Source organism: Lepidochelys kempii, chromosome 1 (assembly GCF_965140265.1).
Source record: "Lepidochelys kempii isolate rLepKem1 chromosome 1, rLepKem1.hap2, whole genome shotgun sequence".
Lineage (NCBI taxonomy): Eukaryota > Metazoa > Chordata > Testudines > Cheloniidae > Lepidochelys > Lepidochelys kempii.
This window is the reverse complement of record NC_133256.1, coordinates 238,841,287-238,866,790: the sequence shown is the minus strand read 5'-3', so window position 1 is coordinate 238,866,790 and position 25,504 is coordinate 238,841,287. Positions and strand designations below refer to the sequence as shown.

The 25,504-nt window shown below is 47.0% G+C and overlaps 1 protein-coding gene across 1 annotated transcript in view; it reads left to right on the top strand.

The window, feature by feature from the left end:
* Positions 1–24,313, top strand: part of USP18 (ubiquitin specific peptidase 18) — a 28,053-nt gene extending 3,740 nt beyond the window's left edge. Inside the window, exons 3-12 of the mRNA XM_073319626.1 lie at positions 4,120–4,335; positions 6,017–6,113; positions 9,514–9,659; positions 11,775–11,854; positions 13,114–13,260; positions 15,134–15,229; positions 16,052–16,222; positions 17,382–17,513; positions 21,773–21,822; positions 22,340–24,313. Of these exons, the coding sequence (XP_073175727.1) occupies positions 4,120–4,335; positions 6,017–6,113; positions 9,514–9,659; positions 11,775–11,854; positions 13,114–13,260; positions 15,134–15,229; positions 16,052–16,222; positions 17,382–17,513; positions 21,773–21,822; positions 22,340–22,388 (1,184 nt within the window). The 3' untranslated portion in view covers positions 22,389–24,313. The remainder of the gene's footprint in view (positions 1–4,119; positions 4,336–6,016; positions 6,114–9,513; positions 9,660–11,774; positions 11,855–13,113; positions 13,261–15,133; positions 15,230–16,051; positions 16,223–17,381; positions 17,514–21,772; positions 21,823–22,339) is intronic.
* The last annotated feature ends 1,191 nt before the right edge of the window (positions 24,314–25,504 follow it).

Below are 25,504 nucleotides of genomic sequence, written 5' to 3'. Positions count from 1 at the left end.
ACATCTATCTCTGAGTTGTGAAGATATGTATTAAGGTTATAACAAGAATGCACTTTTATGTAGAAATCCATGATTAAGTAGAGTCTTCCCAACTAGTGATTTAAATCAAATTGATTTAAATCAAATCCACCCTGATTAGCCATATTAAAATGCATATTGTTTGCTTGTGCTAAGTTTACCAAGCAATCCAGATTGCTCCAGTGACATGTCCTCTTCATTATTTACCAGTTTCCCCAATTTGTGGGTCATCTGCAAACTTTATCAGTGATTTTATTTCAGGTCATTAATAAAAAAAAGTTAAATCACATAAGGCCAAGAACCAATCCCTGGGGATGCCACTAGAAATACACCCACTCAATGAGGATTCCCTGTTTACAGTTACACTGAGGCTCATCAGTTAGCCAGTTTTTTATCCATGTAATGTGTAAATATTAATTTGATATCTTTCTAGTTTTTAGATCAAATATCATTCAGTACCAAGTAAAATGCCTTGCAGAAGGCAAAGTATGTTATATCAACACTATTGCCTTTATCAACCAAACTTGTAATCTCATCAAAAAATATACCAAGTTAGTTTGACAGGATCTATTGCTTGTGAATGCATGTTGATTGGCATTCATTATATTACTTACCTTTAATTTTTTACTAAAGAAGTTCTGTATCAGCAGCTCCATTATCTTTTCCTGGATTGATATCAGTGTGACAGGCCTATAATTACATGAGTCATCTTGTTTACCCTTTTTAAATATTGACACAATATTACCTTTCTTCCAGTCTTCTGGAATTTCCCTTGTGTTCCAAGATTGTGAGGAGTGTTTTGAGCCTGATGAGTTATCCCTGAGCCTGAATGTTCTGAGCCTGATGAGTCCTCCACCAGCAAAGATCTAACCAGATGACACTCAAGACAAATATATAGGCTCTGAATGAAAGGAGCCATTTCAGTCAGCTCAGCATCACTACCTTGTTGGGGATACTCCCAGATGCTAGGTAGTTCAGTCATACTATTCCAGCTCTAGCCTGTACCTGCTTTTTCTCCAGCCATGGCTGGCTGTCCTTACAAATACTTATTAAAAAAATCAAAATTAACAGTCCAAGGAACTCATAGGCCAGTTCTTTAAAGTCTTGGATGCAAGTCATCTGAATCTTTTGATTTAAAAATGTAACTTTAGTAGCTTCTGTTTGTCACCCTCCTGAGATACAAGTGGTATGGAAACATCTATAATGTTATTTGTTTTTTCCCCAATACAGAACAGAAATATTTATTGAACACTTCTGCCTTTTATGTATTATTGGTAATTCTATCATTTCCATCTAATAATGGACCAACACCATTGTCAGGATTGTTTTTGCTCCTAATATACTTTTTAAAAAAAAAATCTCCTTTTTATTGTCCTTAACTCTGTTGGCTATAGATTTCTCTTGGAGGCTCTTTGTTTTCCTTATCAATTTTGTACAATTCCTAGCTTCTGATTTATATTCACTATTATCAACTTCCCCTTTCTTGCATGTTATGCATGTATATTTTATAGCGGCCTTCACTTCCTCTAAATCAGGTTTTTTTTTTTAACCAGTACATGGATTGTGGCTTTTTGGGCATCTAGTAAAGAGTTCTTAAAGCACTTCCCAATTATTATTAATATTTCTGATTAAAATTCTTCCTTCTAGCTGATGTGGCTTAATTGCCTTCAGCTCTGTGAAACTGGCCCTTTTAAAGCACCAATTATACATACATCACTGGTTTGGACATTATAAATGTGATCAAGTCTTGATCACTTGTTCTCAAGTTAATATTAATTTTTAGTTCTGTGATCAGCTCATCTTTATCAAGACAAGATCTAACATAGAATTGCTCCATGTTGGATACAACACTTTGAGTTAGGAACCTATCGTCCAACTCCATGTCAAACTGCCTTATTAACTCAGTCAGCTTCATGCATTTTTGGCTGTGCTCTGTCAAACACAACTCAAGTCCCGAAGATAAAGATTAAGAATGGAAGATGATTGCTATTGTATTGCTAGCACAATGCGTCATTACATAGGTTATATTTCTAATTTTCTCTTATCTTCTGTTCTTCCACATCCCTTTTCCTTCTGCTTTTAATTTTCTTTTTTCGTTCTCTACGCTGGCTGTTTATGAATTCTTCAAGTGTCTGTAATGGCCTCACTAATTTTGCCATGGTGTTTAACCCTTAATACATTGTCTGAGCATTCTTTTTTCTCTACTACATTCTCTCCTCTGTCTAAGAGGCATTTATTTTCTTTTCTGATTCTCCCTCTTCAGCTTCTAATGTTCATCTCATTCTCCCCTCTCTTCTCTATCCCTCCCTCCCGTCTCTGGCTTCTCTTCCCCTGCCCCTCTTCACTAGTCTCTCTCTGGTTTTCACCTCACATTAAACAATTTTAATCCTTACCATTTTTCTTTCCCCTCCCTTTGTTTATCCCACTTTTCTAGCTCTGTGTCTTAAGTCCTTCCTCTGTTAACTTTCTTGCTGTCTCCCTCTTCCTCATTCTTTCAAGCGTTGCCGTTTCCCCATCTTTCTTCTGTCTTCCCCTTACACAACCACGATTCCTCTTTTTTCTCCCTTTCAGCTATGGCCACTTCAGAGTTGTAACAGATTTAAAAATCTTCACCTGCTCTTCCCCCTGAATTGTGATTGGCCTAAAGTTCTCCCCTCTTAGCCAGAGATGTAAGTCTTTATACCAGCCTCAGCTATGTGTCCAGTCCTTATGCCTACCCCAGCTCTCTTTCTCCTAGAGCTTTGAATTAGATATATTCAAAAAGGTATTTAGACACCTAAACATATTTAAACAGTGAAGCTAGAGTCCCATGAAGGACCTTAAACTCCCTCTTTCTTGTGAGTGGGTAGGATTTAATGTTAGAGCTCATCTATAGTAAGGAATTTGCAGCAGTATGGTATAGCTATTCAGATGCAAGTTTCCCTACTATAGATGAGCCTTAAGATTAAATCCTACTCATTCACAAGAAAGAGGGAGTTTAAGGTCCTTCATGGGGCTCTAGCTTCACTTAGGGCTAGGTTTCAAATGGGCTTGGGTATATAAATATCTTTGAAAAATCTGGCCTTTAGCATCTTAGGCGCACTATTGATGGTATTCTCCCAGCCTAGCACTCAGACTCCAGCTATGCAATGAATCGTTTTGCTCCAGTGTTTGGTACTAGCCTGCTCCTGTGGCTATGGTATCCTGGCTATTGTTATGTAGTTCTAGATGCCAGTTACTCTGGACACTCTGGTTATATTAGTACCTGTTCTTGCCTCCTCAGGCTACTGCAGTCAATTTCTGCTATTGGTGCTTTTTAAATTGCTCATTCTTATGAAGTTTAGCATTTGTTTTACATTGTGACTGTTCAGAGATTGATGTTTGAGTTTGGCTATACAGATATGCTGCTGGATGAACAGTATAGGGCATCACATTGCTTTGCAGCTTTATTGTAGTGATTTTTTGAAAGCTCAGTGTATGCTAAGGGTCCCATTCGTCAAGGTCAGTATTTCCCCAAACTTGGACGCTGCTTGTTCAGGGAAAGCCCCCGACGGGACAGTTTGTTTACCTGCTGCATCCGCAGGTTCGGCCAATTGCGGCTCCCACTGACCGCAGTTCACTGTACCCGGCCAATGGGGGCTGTGGGAAGTGGCACAGGCAGAGGGACATATTGGCTGCCACTTCCCGCAGCCCCCATTGGCCAGGTACAGCAAACCGCAGCCAGTGGGAGCCGCAATTGACCGAACCTGCAGACGCAGCAGGTAAACAAACTGGCCCAGCCTGCCAGACATACCAGACAAGGCCAGCCAACCAGACTAAATGGATCCTGAACATGTCTCGGTTTTCCTTTGGGTCTAAAGAGATTTGGTGCTGATGAAAGATGCCTAGCAGACAGCCCTGCAGACCAGGGTCTTTAATTTAGCCACAAACCAGGTACAGGATGTGCAATGGCAGTGTGCTCTCCACTCATACTGCCCTGCAGATATATTTCTGGGGTTCCAACATGTAATGACATTAATCATGTTTATTTTACTAACATTCTTCATTGTGAAATCTGTTCTGTGTTTGTATAATAAATACAAAGATGAATCTCACTTTGCTGTATTCTGCCCATCTTTCCAGTCTCTCTAGGTCCTTTTGTATTACTGAAGTCCTTGTGTTGCCCTGTGCTGTTGATGGGCCAGGGAATTGGCTGTCCAGAGAAAAGCAGAAAGTCAGAGCTGGCATTAAACCAGAGCATGAGGAAGGAGGAAGATGGAGAAGAGTGCAGAGAGGAAGCTGTGGAGAGAGGTGACCAGCAGCTAAGAGCTCTCCGTGGTGTGGCAGACTTAAACAATGGTAATTGTTTTTTACTCTCCTTCCCCCCTCATCCCCTTTTTGTGTCATTCACTCCATGTTGTGTGCTCTCCCCCCCCGCCTTATTCTTTTTCCCTTTGCTAAAATTCACATATGGAGGATTTGTACAAATCAGATATTAGAACTAACTCATTTGACTCTTCCAAGTGAAAGTTTTGTGCTTTAGGAAAAGCGCTACTTGAGGATCCCAAGTGTTTTCTTCCCTTCAAAACCCTAAACTGGGCAGATTTTCTTTCTAGTTGAGGATGGTTGGATGTTGGTTGCATCTCCCTCCACACTACATCAAAGTTGCTCCTGAGTTTGCTGAAGGGTCACTTCTAGGTCATGGACCCTAATTGCCAAGTTATATCACTGGATTAGCCTCCCAAAAGCTTTCTTCACTGTTTTAAATGCAGATACTGTTTTATCCCATGCATTTACCCTCTCTCACCCACTATATTCACCTTTCCATTGTGGGCTTTTCTTCATTGCAGTGTGAACTCAAGTTACCGATACTCCAGTTACCTCCTCTCAAGTTAGCTTAGCTTGAGTGAGCGTAGTCACAGTGGAAAACATTCTGGCTGCACAGCGTTTGGATTAGCAACACGGTAGCTGAGTCCCAGCTGCAGTAATAGCTCCAGCAGCAGCACTTGAGTTTTAACCCATGCCCTTTGATGGGCCTGCTAGGTCAAATTTTGAGCACCACTCCACTCGAGTTAGAGATTTGTATATGCGGATGGGAGTCCAGTTACAGGCAAGAGCTCAAGGTAACACTGCAGTGAAAACAAATTCTGAGTGTGTTTGCCTCTGGGGTGAGGAGATTACCTTGCTAGGGACAACACATCTCACCTCTATCCATTTTACCCCACTTCCTATGCAAACAGAAGCTTTTGTTTCTCGTACACCTCTGAATAAAAATTCCTTCTCTTTACCTCCTTCCCTTTAGCTTTGTCTCTTTCCTTGAAACTGTGCAAATTGGTTGAAATACTGGCAATAGATTGTCAGACCTGACCAGGAACCCTGAATCTATTTCCTTGATCTGGTGTGACCAGAGAGCAAGTGTGAAAAATCGGGACGGGGTGGGGGGTAATAGACGCCTATATAAGAAAAAGCCCCAAATATGGGGACTGTCTCTATACATTTGGGACATCTGGTCACCCTAGGTGTGACAGGGCATTAAAATATGGACCCTAAGCCAGAGCTGAATTTTGTGATTAGGGCCTCGCTCCCTAGAAGTCTGAAGAAACTCCCTCATCCAGACAACCCTCACATTTTTGGGGGAATGGGTTTCAAAGTCAGACTGACCTAGATCCAGATTTTGTAGCTTGAGCTCATTTTTGGAGACACCCTCCCAACTCTCCCCAGCTGTCAGAGGCAAACCAATGCTAAGATTTTAAAGGGGTATAAGATAGGGTTGCCAACCCTCCAGGATTGGCCGGGAGTCTCCAGGAATTAGAGATTAATTTTTAAAGATTGTCATGTGATGAAATCTCATGAGTATGTCCAACCAAAGTTGGCAACCCTAGTAAGAGTAGATTTGACCCTTCCTCCATCCTAGTGAAGATGGGCTGAAAGTTATATAGGCTGAAAGTGCCAAAGGGAAATTTGCCATCATCTTCTCACCACCCCTTACTCTCCCTGCCTCCATGTGAGTTCTAAGCCCCACTTCCTCTTGTTCCTACAGGAGCCATTGGGCTATACAATATGGGACGGAGCTGCTGCCTGAATTCTCTGCTTCAGGTGTTCTTCATGAACACACACTTCACCATGATACTACGAAGGTAAGAGATGCACAGGAGCAGTACCCATTCACTGAGCTCAGACTGCCAGCGATAAGTCTGTTTTCAAGTGGAATGTCCATCCAAAGGAATGGATTATGAGGAGGTACCATGTGCTTCCCAAACAAGAGTGAGCCCTGAATATACCAAAGGCAGAAGACTAGGGCTCTGCCAAACACAGCCATTTTGATTCACAGGGGTTCGTTAGAGACTGAAAATAGGCCATATTTGCACATTAATATAATTTAATCCCAGACTGGGATATTTGAGATAATATGAATACTGATCTAAGGATTATATTTTTCCATAACTAGGGTGACCAGATAGCAGGTGTAAAAAAATCAGGACTGGGGGTGAGGGGTAATAGGTGCCTATATAAGAAAAAGCCCCCAAAATCAGGACTGTCCCTATAAAATCAGGGCATCTGGTCACCCTATCCATAACAGCACAGTTTTATTCTAGTTATATCCATGAAGAATCCCTGTGCAACAATATAAACCATTCACTTTACAACTATAAATATTACACAGTTATAGGCCCAAATTGTACAGCCTTATTCCTGCCTGGGTTAGATATTTGTTTGGGTGGATGGACAGCATGTAGTGTCCCATTGCTTTGCCCCTTTATTGTGCCACATTGACTTCAGGGGGTTGCATAGAACAGGGGAGACAGAGCAGATTTTGACCCTGTACCTTTCTGCTGCCCATACTGACAGCTATTTCAGTTTGTTTAGCTCACTGCAGTGCATTTAAGTGGATAGTCTCTGTATATTCCCCACTACCTCCATATTTCCCAGAAGAAGGGTACACTCATTGACATGCTGTAGAAGGTGCACAGCCACCAACAGTGCTAACCTGTGGCAGGTTATCTCCCCATTGACAACACAATCCTGTCCTTCAACACCCCCACACCAGGGGTTTCCAGTCCTCCCCTTTCACACAGGGATTTTGGGGACTGGGCCCTTGAACAGGCAAGATCTTTTCCAGTTGGCTTCTTACCCTCAGTAAATGTTCCCCTTATGGCAAAATCCTCTCAGAATGGGTAGCAGGACTCAGGCCTGCCCTCTCCACCAGCCTCCAGTCCAGGGCCCCATGGTAGGCAGCTACACTCAGCATCCCAAGGTGCTAAGCAGCCACCCCCAGACCACTTCCTACCCAACTCTCTTTTAGCTTGCAGGAAGGAGTAAGTCACTCCAATCCAGTCTCTGACCTGCATTCTCAGTCACCAGCCTCTTCTCTCTGCAGGTTTGCACAGGGCTGTGGAGTCAGGTCCCAGGCAGTGAGCACCAGGACAGTACTTTCTCCTCCAAACAACCATTTTCTCCCTTCCACAGCCTACTTCTGAGGCTCCACCACTGTTCCTTTTAAAGCCCTGCCTCCAGCTTGTGCAGGCATTGCAGGTGTGGCTGGGTTGGGCCACCAGAGCTGTTCTTTAACCCCTTGCTCTCCAATGTGGGGGGTTTGTATTCCCCATCTTACACATCCCGGGGGAAAGAGACAGGGTTGCAGTGCTGCAGAGATGTAGAGAGAGACTAGAACTGGCATAGAGATGTCACTGATATCTGCTTGGTACGAGGAGTGGGAAAATGAGCAGTGGAGGGTAGAGAAGGAATCCTCCCCCCATAGCCACAGGGCAACTCCAGAGCCACTGTGGAAGACCCCAGGCAAAGAGATGGTGGGGGAGGGTCAGACCCATGTTTCAGCTGGTCCCATCCCTGCCCTGGTGTTAAAGTAGAATGAGCCAGAAGGGGGAGCTCTTACTGCATCAAGCAGGGAGGAGTTACTCAGCTAGGGGGAGCTGAAGGGGGGCTGGGTGGGTGTGGAGGGAGCTGCTTACCAGCCCAAGGAGAAGAAGGGGAGCTCCCCTCTGCTTTCAGAAGAGAAAAGGGATGTGTGCTCACTTTTAACCCCTGCTCATTCCCCACCTGCTGCCCAGGGCCGGATTTCCAGTTAGGCACAGTAGACACGGGCCTAGGGGCGCTGGTGTTCTAGGAGCACCTAAAAGTTAAAAGTGGGTTAAAAGTTAATATATACAGCTCCCCTGCGGGCTCCTGGCATGGGTTGGTGGCACTGGCAGAGCCAGAGCGCGGCTGCTGCACTGGGCTGCTGGAGGTACAGAAGGTACCTGGAGACCGCTTGCCGGGGGAAGAGTTACAGTGTCCCCCTTGCACCTCACCTGGGGTGGGTGGGCTGCGCCTGGCTTGATCTGGGAGCCCCATGCGTGGTGGAGGGTCTCGTGCCTTCCTGGGGTGGCTGTGTTTATATTTCTTTTGGTTTCATTTTTTATGGAAAACATAAAGGTCAACTGTAGGCAGGGAAAGCACTGAAGATGCTGTGGCTAGGGGCACATAAGGTGTAAATCCAGCCCTCCTGCTGCCACAGAACTGAGTGCCACACAGGGTACACACCCTCCAGGAGTCCCCTCAAACCCTTGCGCCATCTTGCACAGCGTAAGTAATTTGAGAGTAGATAACTTGAGCTAACGCTGCAATAAAGAAAAGCCCACAATGGAAGGTCTTAATACCAGAGGGACCATTGTGTGTCGGGCCCAGTCTGCAAGATGCTGAGTGCCCTCAACTCCTCTTGAAGTAAGAGAAAGTAAGGGTGCTCAGCGCATCACAGGATTGAGCCCAAACATATCACTGGATGTGCATCTGGGTCTCCAGGATTGAAATACAACTACAAAACTCCATTGCACTGCTTAGGTTCTGAAATGTGCTCCGGCCAGCCCCCGCCCTTCCTGGTGTCACCTTAATAGTAGTTTGTCCTTTGTTGCCATTTCCTTCACCCCATTCCCCCCCCCCGCCCCCCCCGGCACCCTATTTCTAACCAAGAGCAGGAACTGAACGTGTTGAAATTTGCTATTTCTGCCACCCAATATGAGGCTGATTTTCAGTCATGTTAAGGCCCCTTTCCAAAGCTTTGGCAAAATAACTTCCTGGGCAGGCCACCTTTCCAGCTGGGGGAGAGTTGAAATAAGGGCTTTATACCAGCCCTGTTTGTAGCATGGGCAGGATTTTGGGTGTGTGGGGGCAGAAGGGAGTGGGTGAAGGGCAGGAAGAGGTACGTATGTCTGGAGCCCACTGTGTTACAGCTATTCTTTGTTTCCCAGGGTGACTTAAAGGCGCCTCTGGCCCAGCTATTCTGCCCCAAACTCAGGGATGAAGGAACTTAGAATCAAGGCCTAACTCTTTAAAACATGCTACCTGCCCCATTGGTTGAGGTAGTGCAGCTGCCTCCTGCTGGCAAGTCTTCTTTCTTTACTCTTTTATCATAGACATATATGTAATGGTTGCCTCTTCAACTGCTGTCTGTGCTGTTTACTCTGCCCCTTTGGTTACGATGGCTGGTACTCTGTACCTGTGATGCTTGTTCACTGCTCCTGTTGCATTTTCTATTCACAGGATCAGAGTCCCGGTAGGACATGCAGAACAAAAGGAGAGTGTCCCATACCAAATGCTCTTGCTGTTGGAACAGATGCAGCGTAGCAAACAGAGAGCCGTGTATCCCCAAGAACTTGTCCTCTGTCTCACTGTGCACAATTTGAAACGTAAGCGGTAACCAACCAGCCCCCGGATGCTGAACCGGGGAAGTCACCAAGCACTAATAGGCTCAGTGTGCCCTCTGACTCCCCTCCTCATGTGCTCTAGGAATGGGAGAAGTGGTGGTGCAGAGTCATGCTGGTTGCAGCAGCCTGTCCACGGGGGAAGGGCAGCTGGGCCTTATTTCCAGATCAGGGGAGAGACCGACAGCCCTGGAGAGTGACCTCACTTTTGGCCAGGGGATGCGATGGCTGCACATATTCTATAGGAGCAGAATGTTTTACTGTAGGTGAAGAGAGGCACTTTGGTTCTAGACAGAGGTGTGAAATCCTTTGGGAGTAGAGGGAGTCAGATTACTGCTTGACGTATCGTGTTATATTGACATGATCACATCGGGGAAGCTGCACTCTCTCTCTCTCTCTCTCTTATTAGAAAGTAAGACCATGTCTACACTAGCATGTGTGTTGGCAAAACTTTTCTCTCTCAGGGGTATGAAAAAACCCACCCCCGGAGTTACAGAATTTTTGTCAGCATCAGTGCTTGTGTGCAGAGCGCTATGCTGATGGGAGACGCTCTCCCGCCAACATAGCTACAGCCACGCGTTGAGCTGGTTTTAATATGTCGCCGGGAGAGCTCTCTCCCATCGGCATAACGTGGTTACATAAGTGCTCTTACAGCAGCACAGCTGTATTGGTGCAGCTGTGCTGCTGTAAGCTTGTAAGTGTAGACATGGCCTAAGTGTCAGCTGGAAGAAAGAGCAGGAAGATAAATGGATGATTGGACTCATCCCTGAGCTTATAAGACATATCCATCTTTTTAGTTCTGTCATAAATGCTGAGAGAAGACCCGATCAGATCAACCGTCCAGCTGAGCACTTGCCAAAAGCAGATCTATTATTGTACATATGCGATCAGTAGTGATTAGTGATGTGTGTGTGTGTGTGTGTGCACACATACATGTGCAAAATGTTGCATATATATTGGACTAATCTTTATCGTGTAAAATGCAGAACAAGACACTGTTAAGAGAGCTATAGTAGAGATATACCAGCAAATTCAGACATGGTATAGGCAGGAGGGTAAGCACTTGAGTGTGCCTACTTACATCAGAGCTAAATCTGTCCCTTTGAGATTGAGTTGCCTACATTTAGCCTTCTCTGTTCCAATGAAAGTGAGATGGCCAAATAAATCTCACAGAGTTCTACAATGTGGCCCACATTCTCTCCTGTCTTTAGTATGGAGGAATGGCGCATAGGCACAATATATCCTAGCCTACAATGCTCTGTCTGGATTGGGATGGACTACTAAATCCTGGGACCTGTAAACTCTGGGGGCTGTACCTCCATATTAAAGGCATGGATGGCTGTAATCTGCTCAGTGGTATGCAAATTAAGGAGCAGATCCCTATGCAAGAACACAGCTTAAGTATCTGCACTGGGCATTGGGCAGACTTGCAGGGAGATTGAAGGCAAAAACACTGTGCCCCAGGCTGTGGAGCCATTCCACAAAGGTAGTTTCAGCTGCCCCTAGTGCACAGGTAGCTTCCATGGAACAGGGCTCTGTGCTGCACAGTATGTGTGCACTCTCTGCCTGATTCCTAAATCCTGCCCCCACTCCAGCTTGAGCAGTGTAGACTGGTTCTGCTCCGTGGAGGAGGGCACAGGATTTGTCCTTAAGTGTGGTTCTCAGGCATCTTCTCAACAGGGCTCTTTAAACAAGCCCTACAGAAAACTATCTTCCATGCATCTAGGTTTGTAAATGTGCCATTTGGGCCCAGTGAGAAATCCAAGTGTAAGATTCCCGCACAGTACTTGACTCCTTGAGCTGGCAGGGAGTGCTGCGGTAGCATTGTGTTCAGCCCCTGGGTTGGAAGGAGGTGCCTCATATTGTTCTGTAATAAGACAAAGAGATTGTTCCAGAGTGACATTGACTGGACTCCAGGGGAAACTCCACCCTTTCCTCATAGGTCAGGCAGATGTTTGGTATGGTATGGGGGGGGTTAAGACTGGGGAGGACTGTGGATGAGAAAGTGGATGGAAACCTTAGGTCTCTGAGAGGGGCTCCAAGGAATGAAATGTGCTGTTTGCAATGCTAGCATTGGTTGTAATGTCTCTGTTTGTCCAGTGTTTGTCCAGTATGACGCTGCTCACCTCTTCCTGAGCCTCTGGAACCTCGTTAAGAATCAGATCACAGACCGGCAGCTGGTAAGTGCTCTGATGGAAAAAAGGAATGTGACACCTGCACCCTAGAGATTCCACAGCTTTCCCTATTCACTAACCGTGGTTCTCTGTGAGCCTCCATGAGTCACCTCCACCTCATCTGGCATCCTGCTACCAAGCAATCCGGCCTCTCACTTCCCAGCCACAAGGAACTGGCAATTTAAGTCTCAATTAAAATGTATCCGTACATCTTTCAGACCACACCAAGGTGGTAATTCCCTTTGTGGGGGAGACTGCTTGTTAATAAGAAAAAACATGTTCCTTCTGCAAAATTGGGTTTGGTTAACTCATGTTTCTTCCTACCTCAAATGTACATAAATATTGTTCAGTATTATCTTTAAACTTCCCCGCTTGCATTAATGTCTGTCAGCTGCCTCTAATATTCAGTCATGGTTTACATGTTATCTGGATGGTAGTTCCTCCCATCAGAGGCTCCTAGGCGAACAGTAAACAGTAATGCTGACTTTCCTCCACACCAGTAGCAGAGTTTGTTCATGCAAGTTCAATACAAAACTATACATATAAGTGTCTCACAGTTATGCCCCTATTGCTACTGTAGCCTGATTATGTAGTCTCCCATGGTGTTTATATCAATGGTTCTCAACCTTTCCAGACTACTGTACCCCTTTCTGGAGTCTGATTTGTCTTGCGTACCCCCAAGTTTTTAAGTGAGGTGAAACTTGGGGGTATGCAAGACAAATCAGACTCCAGAAAGGGGTACAGTAAGACAAGACAAGACTACTTGCTTACAAAATCAGACAAAATACAAAAGTGTCACAGCATACTATTACTGAAAAATTGCTTACTGTCTCCTTTTTACCATATAATTATAAAATAAATCAATTGGAATATAAATATTGTACTTACATTTCAGTGTATAGTATATAGAGCAGTATAACCAAGTCATTGTCTGTATGAAATGTTAGTTTGTACTGACTTCACTAGTGCTTTTTATGTAGCCTGTTGTAAAACTAAGCAAATATCTAGATGATTTCATATACCCCTTGGAAGACCCCTAAGTACCCCCAGGGGTACATGTACCCCTGGTTGAGATCCACTTATTTATATTGTCCTCATTTAGATGCTGTGAGGTACTCTCTGTCTAGGCAGATGAAAGATCTGGTTTCAAGTCCTAAAGAAGTGACGCTGCATTAAGTGTCTAATACAGTCACTGTCACACCTGCAGAGGGAAGAGCATCAGCTGTGTTGTTCATATCCATTTCTTGTTCTTTTCTACTCTTTAGGCTGACAGGTTGACCACGCTGTACACTATCTGGGTGCAGGAGTATCTGGTTTGTCAGAAGTGCTCCTTTGAAACCAGGAGGGACAGCAACATGGTAACCCTCCCACTCCCAATGTTTAATGCCCATTCTCAGCGACTGAAGACACTGGTACGTTCAGCCCTTCAAAACTCCGCACTTAATGGGGAGGAACAGTCCACTCCGCTAAGGCACCAGGCATCCACTTCAGGTGCCTCTCCTCAGAGGGGCTGTAGCCAGTGTCTGTGCAAGTGATACTGGTCTTTCAGATGGATGTAAAACTCTGTTTATCCCAGGTGGATTTACAGGCGGAAGATTAAGCTCTTGAGGCTCCTTTCTGAAAAGCTTAGGGGAAAATTCTGGTGTCCTGGCTAGGTTTCCCCTCTCTTGGTAAAACACCTCCTTTAAAAGCTCTGTGTGCTTATCAGAGCTTAGATATCACAATAATATATGCCTTAGAAATATCTAAGGTAGCTAGATAACATGAGCTATTGCTGAACACAGAAATACTGCATTTACCTACAGAGGCCTGGTACTATTTATGCTGCAGTACTGTGTTTAGTGATGCTCCGATACTACAGGGACGCGGGGGTCATATACATGTTTAGCTAGATAGATGCTATGGTGTTCAATGATATTTGGATTCAAAGGGCCTGATTCACATTTACACTAAGGCCCCATTGTACTTCTGTAGCAATGGACATTTAAGGGATCTTAAAGAGGTTGTAAATTACAGTTGCACTTCAACACCTTTTCCCTGAATCAACAGTTCTCCTTATCTCCAACTAGTGCAGTTGGCTCAGGGACCAAAGAAAGAGGGGACACAAGTTGAGATCAATCCAAAGATTTGTTTCTTAAAACAGGAATTATGGTAGGAGTTCTGATCCAGCAGAATCAGAATATGCATGTGTGTGTGCACAGCCACTTGTGGGCTAGGAGGGCTAGTAGCAGGGCTTGAGTTGTGCCGGAATGCTCCAGAATGCAATTCCTGCATGCCAGAAGGGCGTTCCCGTACTTCTTTTTTAAAGACTCCAACACTGTATAATAGGTAAAGTGGGGATTATGAGCATTTTGCCACTGACTTCAAATGGGAACATGATCAAGCCCTGGGGCGAAGGGGAAGGTTTAGAAGGCCAAGATTTTCAAAAGTGACTAGTGATTTTATGCCCCTCAGTTTCTGGGAACCCAACTTGAGAGACCTTAAAGGCACCTGATTTTCAGAGGATGAGTGCTCAGCACTTCCCAAAAATCAGTCCCCTTTGAGCCTTCTCCAACTGGGCCCACAACAATGAAGGCATCCAAAAGCACTAATCATTTTTGAAAATGTAGGCCAAAATGTCCCCAAATGCAGTTTCATGCTCTCGGTGTAGGGTTGCACATTCCATTGTGCTTGATCCATAGTCTTTCTAACAGAACACTCCTTAATGTGTTGGCGTCAGTAAGAACAAACAATGTTTTGCTTAAGTTACTGCTTTCCTGTGCTGGAAAAGGAAATGAAATCAGGTTGTTGGGGTTTGAACTAAGCGGAAAACATAACTGGAGCTCTGTCTGGGCCTGTATAGACTAGGAGACATGTTTTCTAAAAATGGAGTAAGGTTACTTGATGTGGCTAACATGACTTGAAACACCACCTAACACATAGTGTACACACAGTTTAACTCTTTAAAATTGTGTTAGCTTGTAACCTAAGAGGGAGCCTAAACTACAGTACAACAATATGACAAATAGAGGGAAACTGGAGAGGCAAAAATTAAACTTTTAATGTGAAAAAGAAGCAAAGGTGAAAAAAGACTTTAAAACCAGCCCAACATGTCTTTTTGGATCTCTTTTATTCACAATAAAGCCGCAACAAAACCAATTTATTTTCCTTTGCTAGACACTTTGAAATACAATACCTTCTGAAGGTTTGCCTTGAAATTGCAGCCTTTGAAATGAAGCAGAAATAGAAATGTAACTTCTCAGAGGAGTTCTATTTGGCTGCTAGAATCCCTCACTGTGTTTCTAGGAGGATTCCTTGCACTGCTTTTTCCAGCCCGAGCAGCTGACTGACAACAACATGTGTCTCTGTGAACAGTGTGAAAGGAAAACACCAAGTCTGCAGGTAAGTGACTGTTCCCCTAATTCTGCCTACACATGGAATTGCCATCAGGGTCGAGGTGCTGCCACTGCAGACATATAGCAGTGCAGTGAGTCTCAATTGGCAAGACCAGCTATATTAATGTTGCCAAAACGAAAGAGAAAGACCTATCAAGCTGAGTACAACCCACCCAAGGTAGGATAGTACTGCTCAAAGTCTCCATTTCAGGCCATTGCCCAACATGGACATTCCCTATTAGCATATCTCTCACCCATCCTGCATTTTGTAGGAAAGCCCCACTATTCTTGCCGGCATCCCACCGTGCAACTCCCATGCCTGCTTGTGCCTGCTGTGATCCCTCTAACAGGTGCTCTCCTCCATCCCCTCCTGTGTCCTTGTGTAATAGGCAGAGGGAGCAGTATAGTACATGCTTCAGGGTAAGGATAGTAGACAGAGTGTGAAGTAATGCACAAAATGGACACCTTAAGGCTGAGCCTCTGAATCACACCAAAGATGGGAAACTTGGTGATCATGGCTCCATTACATGTATGCGTTATCCTGTGTGTGTGTGTGTGTGTGTGTTTAGCACCTGCATTCCAGGATCCCCCAAACAACTGTGCTTGTATTTCTGACCTACAGCTCTTCATGCTATTCCAGTTCTAGGAATAAAATGTGAACAAGTGCCTTTTACATATGCCTGAAACTGAACTGTGGTCTTCTAAAGTGACAGGTTGGGGGAATTGATTCACTAACCACTTTTCACCCTAATTACACTCACACTGATCTCAGCATCTTCATCCATTCTTGATTCTTTAGTTTTCAGTTCAAGTGTTTATTGCTTTGCAGGGCATGAGGCTAACATGTCTGCCACAGACCCTCACTCTTCACCTAAAGCGCTTCTGCTACAGGAAATCTTCCTGGACTCAGAAGATCAGCTACTCTCTGCCTTTTCCACAAAGCCTTGATTTCAACCAGATCCTGACACAAGAGCAATTTCACCCAGATGCCAAAGAGAAGGTGAGACATTCTCATCCGTTGTACTTGGAGGAAGCAGATTTCCTTCTCTCCTATTCACTCAGCTCTCACAAGAAGAGACTCGCAGGTCAGACAGACATTACCCTCAATGTTCTCCATCTTTCTAATAGAGTCATGCCCTGGGCTTTAGCTGTACCTAATGGTGTTCTACATCCTGTGATTTTAACCCTTTCAGGCACTATGCAACTTTTGTGCTTAGACTCTGCTAAACCAGCAAACCAAGACTGTTGCTACCAGGGCCATCTACCACGCTAACCTGACTCAAAAACTTATACCTTCCTTCTTCTGAGACCAGGTAGCATGACTGTCCCAGCACTGCCTTGTTTCCAGCTTGCTACAGAAAAGATCAAGGCACACTCCCCTTATGTCTTATTGAATCACAATTTTGTCTGACAGAGAAATTCTGCCTTGGCCTGCATCCCACCCCCCAACTTTCTCGGTATTGAAGCCTCAATGAGCAGCAGAGCTGGTGTTTCACTGTGTGGGAGGCCAGGGTTTGGGGCATCCACTCACAGCAATCGACACAATTGTGCATGCCATGGAAATGTGTTTAGCAGGGATCCCATCTATGCCACTGCAGGAGGGTTTCATCTCAACAGGACAGGGACATAGCTGGTGGATATGTGCCTATGTGAAGCTGCTGGTCAAACTTCCTGCACCCCTCAAGTCATGAGGGAGTAGTAAGGCCTTGAGGTTGCAGTGCTGGATGCAGATTGGTTTTGTTGCTGTTCCATACTTTGGTTTGGAAAGGACCTTTTCCTTTCTCCCCACCACCTAGTCTCCATGAAACTTCCCTGCTCACAACCGGTTTCTTCGCATTGTGTGGAGGAACCAGGATTTAGCGATAAGAACAACAGGAAAATCTAATCCAATTGGTGATATTTATGAAGCATTTAGCGCCTTGGTATCCAGGCACCTGTTTAGGAGAACTGAATAGTTAGGAAGAATTCTCGTTAAACTGAAGAAAATGGTCTTCATCTTCCAGACAGGGCCATCATTGTCCTGTCGCTTCACTCGACTGGGGAGGATGTTTCACCTTCTCCTGTAGGAAATGGACTTCTGTTAGGGGTGTTTGTCTCTGCTCATCAGCCAGAATTTGGTCTCCGCTGCATTGACAGTATCTCTTTGTGGCTCTTTTTAGGCAGATTGGCAGTATGATCTCTTTGGTGTTGTTGCTCATTCGGGATTAGCCAGCTTTGGTCACTACTGTGCCTACATTCGGAGTCTCACGGAAGGCAGATGGTACTGCTTCAATGATTCCAGTGTCTGTCAGGTGAGAAAACCAGACCCACAACTCTTCTGTCTTCTCTGCTGTGCATTCTTTTGATCTTTAGCTATGTCCACAAAAGAAAGCACCTCTAACTCAAATTGATGTGTGTGGCTAGACTGGTGCTGAGCTCATTTCTCCATCCCATTCCCTTATGTTACATATGTCTGTGGGTGATCTAATGCCAACCAAGCCACCAGAGGTGTCATGCTTTCCTTACACAAAGAGCAAACAGATACTTTCAGTCTGAGTGACATTAATTTTAGATTAGGAGAACAAAAAGAGGAAATAACTAAAATGGTCTCCCTGAGAGAGCACTCCCTGAGAGAGCACACCACACTCTCTTCTTTTAACAACATGCACTGAACTGAACACAGAATGGCTGCCAATTTCTGCAGACAGTGTAGTCCTTAGATGTTCAGGTGTAGTTCACAGACACAGTCGTCCAGCATTCATACAGTTATTCAATATACCCTTTAGGAAAGGGGTAGATCGAGAGAATGGAGCTGCCTTTCACAGAAGATTATCGGGTACACCCTGCTTACTAGTGGACTTGCAATTATTGGAAGGGGAGGAGTAGAACCTTTCTGGAGAATTGCTGTGCAGTTATCATTATCAATAATTAAATTTGCAGCTGACACCAAGTTGGGGGGTATTGCCAATACAGAGAAGGACTGGAGTATCATTCAAGAAGATTTGGATGGCCTTGAAACTGGAGTAGTAGAAATGGGATGAAACTTAGTAGTGCAAAGCGCAATGTACTTAGGGACTAACAATAAGATTTTTTGCTATAAGCTGGGGACATGTCAGTTGGAAGTGACAGAGGAGGAGAAAGACCTGGGTGTACTGGTCATTTTTTGTATGACCACCAGCCACCAATGTGATGTGATGGTGAAAAAGGCTAATGCAGTCCTAGGAAGCATTAGGTGAGGTATTTCCAGTAGAGATAGGGAAGTGTTATTACCATTATACAAGGCACTGGTGAGACTTCTTTGCATCTGTTCCAGTCTGAATTCATCTTTCTTAAACATGGGAGACCAGAACTGCACACAGTACTACAGATGAACGGCTACTAAGATGATTAGAGGAGTGGAAGACCTACCTTATGAGAGAGACTTAAGGAGCTTGGCTTGTTTAACCTAATCAAACAAAGGCTTTATAAATACATCAGAGGGATAAACACCAGGGTGGGAGAGGAGTTATTTAAGTTAATAGCTAAGGTTGACACAAGAATAAATGGATATAAATTGTTCATCAACAAGTTTAGGCTTGAAATTAGGTGAAGGTTTCTAACCATCAGAGAAACGAAGTTCTGGGGCAGCCTCCCAAGGGGAGCAGTGGGGGCAAAAAAACCTAACTGGCTTCAAGTCTGAGTTTGATAAGTTTATGGAGGAGATGGTATGATGAGACTGCCTACAATAGCATGTGGCCCATCCGTCACTGCCAGTAACAGATATAATCAATGGCTGGAGATGGGACACTAGATGGGGAGGGCTCCGAGTTATTACAGAGTATTCTTTCCCAGGTGTCCGGTTGTTGGATCTTGCCCACATGCTCAGGGTCTGACTGATCTCCATATTTGGGGTTGGGAAGGAATTTCCCCCCAGATCAGATTGGCAGAGCCCCTGGGGTTTTTTTCTCCTTCATCTGCAGCATGGGGCACAGGTCACTGGCTGGTTTGAATTAGAGTAAATGATGGATTCTCTGTAACTTGAAACCTTTAAATCATGATTTGAGGATGTCAGTAACTCAGCCAGCGGTTATGGGCAGTAGTGAGCTGGAGCCGGTTCGCACCGGTTCGTGCAAACCGGTTGTTAAATTTTTAAGCAGTTTTAGAACTGGTTGTTAACCCGCTTCCCTGCAGGGGGCGCTAGGCTTTGATGGGCTCCGGCCAGGAAGTGATGTAATTCCTCCTCCGGCCACCGGGGGCGCTGCGCTGTGGCAGCCATGTGGGCTGCCTCCTGGCCCTGGGCATGAGCCCTGGCGCTGCTGCTGCTCCCCTGGCCCTGGGGCTCCCAATGCCGCCTGGTGGGTCCCCGGCTGCTCTGCTGGGCCTGGGCTGCGTCCAGTTGCTCTCCCCGTGCGTACCCACCATCCTGCCCGCAGCCAGCCCCTGCCGCACCCCCTGCCCTGCCCACAGCCAGCCCGTCTCCAGCCACCCCTGCACCCCCTGCCTGCAGCCAGCCCCCATCTCCAGCCACCCCTGCACCCCCTGCCTGCAGCCAGCCCCTGCCGCACCCCCTGCCCTTCCCGCAGCCGGCCCCTGTCTCCAGCCACCCCCGCACCCCTTGCCTGCAGCCAGCCCCTGCCGCACCCCCTGCCCTGCCCGCAGCCAGCCCCTGTCTCCAGCCACCCCCGCACCCCCTGCCTGCTGCCAGCCCCTGCCGCACCCCATGCCCTGCCCGCAGCCAGCCCGTCTCCAGCCACCCCTGCACCCTCTGCCCTGCCTCCAGCCACCCCTGCACCCCCTGCCTGCAGCCAGCCCCTGCCGCACCCCCTGCCCTTCCCGCAGCCGGCCCCTGTCTCCAGCCACCCCCGCACCCCTTGCCTGCAGCCAGCCCCTGCCGCACCCCCTGCCCTGCCCGCAGCCAGCCCCTGTCTCCAGCCACCCCCGCACCCCCTGCCTGCTGCCAGCCCCTGCCGCACCCCATGCCCTGCCCGCAGCCAGCCCGTCTCCAGCCACCCCTGCACCCTCTGCCCTGCCTCCAGTCACCCCTGCACCCCCTGCCTGCAGCCAGCCCCCATCTCCAGCCACCCCTGCACCCCCTGCCTGCAGCCAGCCCCTGCCGCACCCCCTGCCCTGCCCGCAGCCAGCCCCTGTCTCCAGCCACCCCCGCACCCCCTGCCTGCAGCCAGCCCCTGCCGCACCCCCTGCCCTGCCCGCAGCCGGCCCTTGTCTCCAGCCACCCCCGCACCTCCTGCCTGCAGCCAGCCCCTGCTGCACCCCCTGCCCTTCCCGCAGCTGGCCCCTGTCTCCAGCCACCCCCGCACCCTTTGCCTGCAGCCAGCCCCTGCTGCACCCCCTGCCCTGCCCGCAGCTAGCCCCTGTCTCCAGCCACCCCCGCACCCTTTGCCTGCAGCCAGCCCCTGCTGCACCCCCTGCCCTGCCCGCACCAGCCCCTGCCGCACCCCATGCCCTGCCCGCAGCCAGCCCCTGCCGCACGCACCCCCCTGCCCTGCCTGCAGCCAGCCCCCGTATCCAGCCAATCCTGCACCCTCTACCCTGCCCGCAGCCAGCCCCTGCCACACCCCCTGCCCAGCCTCAGCCAGCCCCTGTCTCCAGCCACCCCAGCCCGCAGCCAGCCTCTGCTGCACCCTCTGCCCTGCCCGCAGCCAGCCCCTGTCTCCAGCCAGCCCTGCACCCCTCTGCCCTGCCTGCAGCCAGCCCCATACCTCCACTCAGATCCTGCCCTGTCTCCAGCCAGCCCCACACCCCCTTGCCTCCAGCCAACCCCACCCCCTCCTGTCTCCAGCCAGCTCCGCACCCCCTGCCCTGCCCTCAGCCAGCCCTGCACCCCCTTGCCTCCAGCTAGCCCTGCCTCACGCCCCTGTCTGCAGCTGGCCCCCACGTCCACTGGTGCCCTGCAGTTCCCAGGGCAGTAACCCTGCACACCTGCTTCAATGAGGGGGGCAGGGAGCAGCTGGGACCCACACATGTGCACACCCTAGGGTGACCAGACAGCAAGTGTGGAAAATCAGGCCGGGGGTGGGGGGTAATAGGAGCCTATATAAGAAAAAGACCCCAAAATCAGTACTGTCCCTATAAAATCGGGACATCTGGTCACCCTAGCACACCCCCAGGGAGTGGCGGGGACCCACACGTGAAAGGGAGCTCATTTCTCATTCAGGCCTATCTTTTTAAAAAAGAACTTTAGGCATACATCTGTATTTTCCCGGGCAGGTCAGGCTTTTTGGTTCTTAAATCAGCGTCCGGGAGGAATTTTTAAAATTTAAAAATTCCTCCCGGGAAGATACAGACGTACGGTAACCCTGTTGGTACAAAAAATACATACTGGGGCACATCCCGTAAATGAGAACTTTTTATAGGGAACCGGTTGTTAAGATTTTGGCAGCTCATCACTGGTTATGGGTCTATTATAGGAGTGGGAGGGTGAGATTCTGTGACCTCTAACCCTAACTCTGCAGGAGGTCAGTCTAGATGATCACAATGGTCCTGTCTGACCTTAAAGTCTGAGAGTCTATACTGTGTCTAACCACCACTCAAAAGAGTTCTTACCAGCACTCTCATGTTTGATTCACTGCAGGTATCGTGGGATGATGTCAAATGTACCTATGGAAACTCACATTTCCACTGGTAAGGGGGTGTATTTTCATTTATCTGATGGTGCTCTGGGGTAAGGAATGGGGTTAGTGGTGGTACGAAAATAATTTCAATTGTGTTTGTCTGGAATAAACTTGGGGGAAGGAGACAACTTCTCACATGGCCGTGGTAATACACTATTACCTGGCTGTAGCAATACTGTACAGTCACAAGTGTGTGAGCAAAAGTGATCTTTCATTGTTCACCCCCCATTGCCTCCCAGTCTCTAAAGAGAGCGAGGTGCTAAACACTTAAGGGTGTTATAGTCAGGGTCTCTCTCGCTCCTCCCTCTGCACTGATAAATCATCAGAGAGTGAAAGGTAGAAAGAATCCATGCTGCCAATATAGCACCTTTACTCTGTCACAATTACAGTGCTATCTGGAGTCCAAAAGGAAGGATGAGGTCACCTGACCCTGTGGTAGGACAACTGAAAAAAAGCTAACTTTGGGGAGTGTGTCTAACTACAGCCTGCCTCATGCACACATTTGTTTTGCTCTTTTCTTCTGCTAGGGGTGAAACTGCATATCTCCTGGTGTACATGAGAAAGAATCCCCAGTAGCCTCATCCAGGCCTGCTTCAGGGACTTGGGGGCTCTACGCAGGCCCCATCCTATTTATGGAATCTGACAGCCATGCTCCAAGAAGAATATCTACAAATCCATCAGTACGGCAGAGTGGGAGACCTGAACTCAGCTCAGCGGCGACACATCACTGTGTATAGTGTGTGTATGGGGGAGTGGGAAGGTTCTGTGGGGGCACGAGACCGCCCCCGTGTTGCCTCTGCCTCCACCTCCTGGAACTTGATATGTATGTAGACAACAGAGAAGAGCAACCACCTTCCTCCTCCTGCTCTCTGCCCTGTGCTGCCCACAGAACTTGCAGGCACCCCTCCCTGCCTGAACAATCCTCAATCAATTTAGTAAGTGTTCAAATCAAGACCAACAAAAGGAGCAACGGAGTTGGGATGCACAGTCCCCCATGCGCCATCAGGGTGGGTGGCGCTAGGGTGGGATGGTGGTTAGGGCTGGATCACCTCACTTAACAAGAAGTTGGAGAATTATCGGTCACTTTTTGTTGGGGGTGGGGGAAATAATGACACCCCCAAATCGTCTTCCCGTTGATATGCACCTTGGAGGCTGCTGCTGCTTCAGTGCACCCCCAGCAGCAGCAAGCTGCTGTTGCTGATGCATTGAAGCAGCAGCAGGGTCTGCTCCCTCTTTCCCACTCTCCTCTGAGGTTCTCGGGCTGGAGGGAGCTCCATCTTAGCTGCCTGGCGCTGAGCACCACATCACCACCATGTCGCAGCTCCTCTTCCTGATCTTGAATATGCCCCCCTGACTCACCTCAGTGGGTGGTCTGCAAAGCAGGCAGCGGGAAGCACTGGGTCTCCAGCAGCAGGGAAGGAGAAGCAGCCCCATGTAGCGGGGCAGGTGTGTGTGGGTGGGAAGGGGAGAGCTCAGCCAGATGCCCTGATGCATCCTCCCTTTCCACACTGCACAGACACACAGCCAGGGGGAGCGACTGCCTCTTGCTGCTGGGTGTCCCAGTGAGAGAGGGTCCAAGAAATATGGGGGGGCTGTGTGCTGCCCCCCCCAAAGCGTTGCCTCTGCCGGCCCCCACCAATTGCCATTGTCTTTTTCTGGTGGCTGCTGCACAGAAATTGTCATTCTCACTCATGCCTGCTGCTGCCCATGACTGTGCTCTGCAGACTGCTCTCAACCACGCTTCCTCCTGCTTTCTAGGCTGCACAAGAGGGAGTGGGTCTATGAAGAAGATGAAAATCATCTTAATCAGCAGAAAAAATCTTTATACTATGCCACATATTCGTGACCTTCTTGTGCCCTTGGTTCAGCTTGCACATTGGCTCCAATGTCAGCGTCATGCAGTTGGAGGGAGGACTTGGGAATTAGGAAGGAAGCGGATTGGACATCAGTGACAAGTAAAAATCAGAAGTACACATATTTATAAAGTCTCATCATCAGGTACACGAGCTTTCACATTTTATCGGTAGAGAAAGATATCATTTTTGATTAGGACCACATTTTACAGTGCTCATGTGCAGCTAGTTCTGGGAACGAGACAGTGACATTGGGCAGTGCTGCAGAGACTGCTTTCTGTACCTAGACTAGATCATCCTGGAATATCTGCACTGGCGTTCACGTCATATCTGATAAGAATAAGTGTAGTGCTGACTGAATAGCGACACAAGCTGTGTGTGTTCTGTCTTGATTGTTATCATGATGAAATTCCCAAGATCATGCCCATAAGTCATAGATTTTTTTTTCTTATGTATATTTTAAATGGGCTTTCAGGACGGGGAAAGGGCAGGTGAAAGAGTGAGAGTGTAACTGAGAGACTGATTATAGTTAATTAGCAGGTACTTGCCCATACAATGGTGTAATCTATTCGGTTCTACTGCATTTTATTTGAAACTTGTATTATATTAATATTATAGTAATATACTAATGTTAATAACAGTTGACAACTTACTGCTTGGATTCTGTTAAAGGGTATTCTCTGCTGTGATGGACTATGAATCAGAGGCAGGTCAAGCGTAACTTGGGCCTGGTTTAACTAAAAGTTTGCCCTTCTCCCCAGCTTCCTTTACACCCCACCCCCGCCTCTCACTGACAACCATTTCTTCGCTTCTGGCCACCTGCCCCGAGACACACTTCCACCTCAATCAAGGAGTCTCTTCTCCACTCCCAGAGCAACTGAGCTGCCCTTATTTCCTTCCATGGCCTGGTATTTGGGGATATATCTAGATCACTTAACAAAACTCTGCTGTTAACTCCCCCCCAATTTACCACCACCAGTTTCATATGTGTATGGAACACACACAGCTGTGGTCAATTCACTGTGGAATTAGAATGTTAAGATACTGGGCCCAATTCCTTTCACTTACATGATTTTCACACCAGCACAACTCATTTGGCTTCAATGGAGTTACCCCTTTCTTACACTGCTGTGAGTAAATGGAGAATGAGGCCCAGTATTTTTTGTGTGTGGAGGGCAATTACCCACAAAGCCATGTTAATGGTGCAATTGAAACTGGGCAGAAGTTTAGAAATTCAGTATTTTCCCCACAGCAGTAAGGTTTTCTTTACATTCTCATGCTGAGCACTTGGAGGTACTATGGGGTACATAATGCAACGCAAAGCCAGTGCCGCTGTCCATCACTGTGGATGCACAGATTTAGTATTTTGTGTTACTGGACTGCAAATATATTGTGTTATTATATATTGAAAGGCCATATTATGATGCATAGGCTAAGAAGCCTGGAATTGTGGTGGCATCTCTGACTATAAAACATTTGACTTGTGATTAAAATCCCATCCTGAATGCTGCATTAACACATGAATACATCAGTCTCACAAAACATAGTTCTACAGAATTAGGAACAGAATCAAAGAAACTCCTCTCATTAAAGACATGAAGCATGTAAGACCTCAGGGATTTCATCTCTTCACAGCAAAACTAATTTCCATCTTAACAGGGCAGAAGTCTGTGTGTAGAGGACAGGTGCCTGTCCCTTACTTTACTTCTTATCTTTTAAGTCCACTTTCCTATGTCAGCAAAAACAAGGAGGAGTCCTTGTGGCACCTTAGAGACTAACAAATTTATTTGGGCATAAGCTTTTATGGACTAAAACCCACTTCATCAGATGCATGGAGTG